The 5,588-nt window shown below is 45.9% G+C and overlaps 1 protein-coding gene across 1 annotated transcript in view; it reads right to left on the bottom strand.

The window, feature by feature from the left end:
• Positions 1 to 496: 496 nt before the first annotated feature.
• The window catches only part of ptprfa (protein tyrosine phosphatase receptor type Fa), a 248,725-nt gene continuing 243,633 nt past the window's right edge, over positions 497 to 5,588 (bottom strand). The window contains exons 32-34 of the mRNA XM_063201608.1: positions 4,969 to 5,123; positions 4,674 to 4,809; positions 497 to 2,919 (exon numbers count right to left, since the gene is read on the bottom strand). Coding sequence (XP_063057678.1) covers positions 2,851 to 2,919; positions 4,674 to 4,809; positions 4,969 to 5,123 — 360 coding nt within the window. The 3' untranslated portion in view covers positions 497 to 2,850. The remainder of the gene's footprint in view (positions 2,920 to 4,673; positions 4,810 to 4,968; positions 5,124 to 5,588) is intronic.

Genomic DNA, 5,588 nt, shown 5'->3' with positions numbered 1-5,588 from the left:
TAGAAGAGCGAAGGGATAGGAGAGGTGAAGCTAATTAAGAGTCAGGGCAGGACAGAGTGAAGTGAAAAGTGGGTAATATTTGTGTGTGTGTTAATGTGTGTGTGTGTGTGTGTGTGTTAATGTGTGTGTGTGTGTGAGAAAGAGAGAGAGAGAGAGAGAGAAAGGACAGGCTGAGTGGCAGTGGCAGCAAAAGTGTGTGGAAGAAATGGACTAAGGACAAAAAAAAACAGTTACAATAGTAAAGTTTAAAACACAAGAGAATACGGAGTCCACTGAGACAAAGGTAGAAACGAGAACAGAAAGGCATTCTCAAAAATTCAGAAAAAAATAAGAGAGTGAGAGACTGAGAGAGAGAGAGAGAGAGTGAGGGAGAGAGAGAGAAAAGGCAAGAGTATCAAAGAGAAACAAAACGGAGAACAATGGGAAAAGGCACATTTTCCAACAGCAGCAGTTGCACAATCACAATACTATATATAAAATACACCAGAAACAAGAGTTTGTACAAAACCCATTTATTCAACTTTATTAACATCAAGGTATTTGCAACATTTTTTCTCACCGATTTTTTGTTGTTGTGGTTGTCGTCATATTGACAAATAGAAAACAGACTGCATGTACAACAGAGTGGACCCCTACAGCACAATGCCAAACACAAAGTGAAATGATTTCATTCTTGGCCCCCGGGATTTTTCACCCGTGTACAAATCAAGCACGATTCTTTTTTTTTGTTTTTCTCGATCTGATTTTATAATGCTTTTCTTTCTTTCTTTTTATTCGCAGATGGTCTCTTCTGGCCTGGCCAAGAAATGCGATGTTGTGTTCGATTCTGAGAATGTGGCCTTGGTTCGTTGGTTGGTTCCTTTATATTATCCACTCTAGTGCTGTGTGCTTCTGTAGTGGCTGTAGGAGTACACTGTAGCCAGTCTCATCCTCAGCCTGGGCTAGATGAGAGATCGGCAGCGTCAAAGGGGGAGGGGGGAGACGGGAGACGGGGGGGTTCGGGACCAGCTATGCCCATTGATGAGAGGTCAAGGAGGACCAGCTTCATAGGCATGATGCTCATGTCCTCTACCACCACCACTAGGATCAATGTATATATCTGGGCTAGTTCATTGATTTGATTGGAGGGGAGAGGAGAGGAGGCATTTAAAAAAATAAAAAATAAAGGATCCACTCGTACGAGCCATCATTTGAGAAGAGTTGAGATACTGTTTTTGGCCAGATAAAACACTCTTTACAAAGCTCTAGGAGGACGTTAAGCGCTATACATGAGTCTGTGTCCCTCGTCTCTGGTGGGGTTAGAACCCAGGGGAATAGGACTTCTCTCTGGATCCTCTGCATTTTGGTCAACCTTTTTACCCCCACACTCTGTGGTGTGTGTGTGTGTGTGTGTGTGTGTGTGTGTGTGTGTGTGTGTGTGTGTGTGTGTGTGTGTGTGTGTGTGTGTGTGTGTGTGTGTGTGTGTGTGTATGCGTGTATGTATGATAGTGTGTTTGTGTTTGGTACATGGCGTCTCGGAAAAACTGTCGTCGTTGAGTGTGAGAGATGAGGTCTTTCGAGCAACACGCTCGCAGAGATAGAGAAAGAGAGAGAAAAAAAGTCACAGTTTACAGCTATTGAGCGCGACGTCCGAATCTGTACATGACGCCATCCTCAAGATTCATTAGTCTATTTAGGTTGTTTTTTTTCTTCTTTCTTTTTTTAACAATATGTTTATGTAAGTCCGCTAACTCTGTGTATGCGTTTTTGATCTCTTTTTTTCTTTTTAATATAGATAATCATTCTATAAAGTATCAGGAGATGAAAAGGCTTATAAAAAGGTTGTTCCCCATTCCCAGACGAATGCATGAGAGGAGTGGATAATTGTTAAGGTGATGATGAGAATAACAATAGAACAATGACCGTAATAATAATAATAATAATAATAGCGATGATGATCATCAGTAGCAGCACTGAGTATGTGTTTGTATTTTTTTTTAATATTAGTAATGCTGGGGCATATCCAAAACACATGCCCTCCGTGCTATGACTATATAAAAATTAAAAACGTAAATGAAAACATACAAAATAAAAGTCAAATATGAATAACCATGGAAAAAAGTAGACCCCTTAGACATTACATACAACAACCAGTGTAGATGATTAAAAGTAACAATGATAAAATCTAATAATAATAATAATTATAACAATGTAATGATAAGTAATAATAAAAGATAGTAATGGCAATGGTGATGGCGAGGATTATTGAACAACATAAAAACAAAAAATTAAACTGATGATCAGCAGAATGCATGGAACAGGGGAGGGAGGGGGGAGCCATTGTGCATTTGGAGACTTTTGAATGGTCGCTTTTTTGTCTGGTTAGGCTTCGTCATTTGTAAGGGAGCTTTACTTTATCATCGGTCTGTTGTGATTCAGGAAGGGTAGGGCGGGAAGAGGCAGGGCAGGGCAGGAGGAGAGGGGAGGAGGTCGGGATAAAGAAAGTTTCTTGTGCCAGTTCCTTGGGTGTTTGCTCCAGAAAAAAAGAAGAAAAGAGAGAGGGGGGCCATCCAGTGTCGTCTGCCTCCACCATTTTCCTCCTCCTCCTCCTCCCCTCGCCAACCATCACCTGTGCTCCTCGATCAATCCCCTCAACCCAACCCCAACCCCGACCCCAACACCTCCCCATGGCTCCAGCTCCTTCCACCTCCACCACCCTCTCCAGTAGAAGCTTCCAGAACACAAGCGGTTGGGGCGGGTGTCGGTGTCGCATCTCTGTGATCCGAAGCCCAGCCAGAGGAGTAGTAGGGGGGTCGTTGGGGTAGGGGGGTGGGGCGTCCGCCGGTGCTGCTGTGAGAAGGGTGGAGGCGGTTACGTTGCATAGTGGTCAAAACTGCCCAGGTACTCCAGAGCGGCCCGGTAACATAGCTGATACTGGTCCTGCAGGAGAGAGAGGGAGAGAGAGAGAGAGAGAGAGAGAGAGAGAGAGAGAGAGAGAGAGAGAGAGAGAGAGAGAGAGAGAGGAAAAGGAAGTGTGTGGGGGAGAGAAAGAAATGGAACAGAAAGGGAGAGGGAAGACAAAAAAGATGGCATGAGAACAAACCCAAAACATCAACAACAACAACAAAAAAGTGAAGTGTCACCTCAGTTGACACTGTCTCCTGTATCAATATAGTGGAACCCACGGTGCGGTATGGTGGGGCAGGGACACACTGTATTGGGGGCTACTGGTAGCGCTCAGTAGTCTGCGTTGAGTGAGTGAGTGAGTGAGTGCCATGGCTGTGCCAGTCTGCTCTGCAGGGGGCCGTCGCTCTCATTGTCTTGTCCTCGTTTTATTCATGTGGCTGATGAGACAAACTAGGCCTGAAAAGCTGCTATACCGCCCCCTCTATTTCTGTCTCCTCTGCATCCTCTCTCTCCTCCACCCTCTCCTCTCTCCATCTCTTTCTCTACCCCCCCACACCCCTTTTTCTTCCCGTCTTTGCTTTTATCTCTCATTTGTGTGCCAGTATCCCCTCCCTCTCTCTCTCTCTCTCTCTCTGTCTCTTGACACTGATTTCAATACAGCAGCCTCTTTTCCGTGCCGCCTTCCTCCTTCTCCTCTTGTCTTGTTTTTGAGGCTCAATTACGGCTCAGTGTTAGACACGGACACAGATACACGCGGGGAAGACGTGCGTTGCTTTGCTTTTCGCTGCCTTCATATCATCTGTAGCAGTGCTGCTGGTTGTTTCAGAGCTAAAGAATACGTATAAGGCAGAGGAAATGGTGCAAAGCTCCACAGTAAAATGCTATAGTATATACAGTGTCTCGTGGGGGCATATATGTACAAGAACTAACAGACTAAAAGATGTTTTTTTTTATCCAAAAGCCATCTGCACACTAAAGTCTTACTTTTTTTTACACATTTTTATGTATAAAAAGCATCTGCACTCCGGGAGCATCTGCACTTTACTAATTTCGTTGTACCTGTACAACGACAATAGAGACATTCATTCATTCATTGAGGCTAACTACTATATATCAATCATGCTAGTGCAAAGGATGGGGGCATCGTATGGTGGGGGCAGGTAAAGGGAGCATCAATTAGAAGCTCAATTGTATACACAGTAGCCTGTCTTTTTCAGTCCTTCATCTCCCCTCTCTTGCCTTTGTACCTTTCCTCTCTCTTCCTATTTCTGTTCCTTCCTTCATTTTGCTAAATTGCCCTCTCTGCTGGTATGTGCACTGCCTGTGCTTGTGTGTGTTTCTCTCTCTTACTTCCATCTGCACCATGGCAGGCCTCTGGTGTGTACCTGCGCACCTGCAGCGTGTCTGCGCACGCACGTGCTATTCTCTTACCCCTGCCTGCACCATGGCAGGACTGAGGTGTGTACCTGTGTGCTGGCAGTATGTGTGCCTCTCTCTTGCCTCCGTCTGCACCTTGGCGGGTGTCTGGGTGTGTGTGTGTGTGTGTATGTGTATGTGTGTTCCTCTCTTACCTCTGTCTGCACCATGGCGGGCCTGTGTGTGTGTGTGTGTGTGTGTGTGTGTGTGTGTGTGTGTGTGCATCTCTCTTACCTCTGTCTGCACCATGGCGGGTCTCTGGATGTGTGTGTGTATGTGTGTGCGTGTGCGTGTGCGTGTGCCTGTGTGTGTGTGTGTGTGTGTGTGTGTGTGTGTGTGTGTGTGTGTGTGTGTGTGCGCATCTCTCTTACCTCTGTCTGCACCATGGCGGGTCTCTGGGTGCGCAGTGTCTTGACGGTCTGGAAGAGGTCCACCACTCCCTCGTACCTCATTCGCTCCAGCACGATGCTCAAGGTGATGAACACACCTGTCCGCCCCACGCCGGCACTGCAAAAACACACGCGCACACACACACACACACACAGTAAGTATACATGTATGCTGACAAGTACTTTTGTAGTTGTTACTTGAAAGGGAGAGGAGAAACAAGTGTATGTGTGTTTCTTTGTGTCTGTGAATGTGTGTGTAGGTGTGCACGTTTCGGACCTGCAGTGTACAGTGATTGGTCCGTCCTGGCCAAACTGCTCCTTGGTTTTGTGCACCTGGCCAATGAAGTCAATGAAGCCCTCGCCGGTCTTTGGCACACCCTGCTCTGGCCAATCAGTGAACTGGAACTGGCGGATCGTCCTTGATTGACCATCCTGGAGGGGGGAGAGAGAGAGAACAAGAGCGAGCGAGAGAGAGAGAGAGAGAGAGAGAGAGAGAGAGACAGACAGACAGAAGAAACAGAACAGGAACAGATAGACAGAAAGAGAGAAGGTGTAGAGAAAGAGAGGGAATGCGGTATAGACAGAGAGAGAAACAGTGAAAAGAGGAGAGGAGCAGACAGGGGATATGAATCAAGAGATAATTATTATCATGGTTGATAATGCTTGAAACTGACATGCCCACGCTCAGACTCATTAACAAGGACGGGAGGAAAACATTGCTAATGTGCCGGGCCAGCAACACACACACACACACATTAGAAATGCCCCCAAACGCGCACCAAAAGACAGCTCTTAGCACCATCTTTTGTGTCAAGAATTCTTTCAACTGAAAATTAATAATGAATAAAAGCACCAATTAGCGTAATTTCAGCATCAGAGGGGGCCGGCATCACAGAG

Source organism: Engraulis encrasicolus, chromosome 6 (genome assembly GCF_034702125.1).
Source record: "Engraulis encrasicolus isolate BLACKSEA-1 chromosome 6, IST_EnEncr_1.0, whole genome shotgun sequence".
Lineage (NCBI taxonomy): Eukaryota > Metazoa > Chordata > Actinopteri > Clupeiformes > Engraulidae > Engraulis > Engraulis encrasicolus.
Note: the sequence above shows the minus strand (reverse complement) of the source record. Positions and strands in the feature narration are given on the sequence as shown.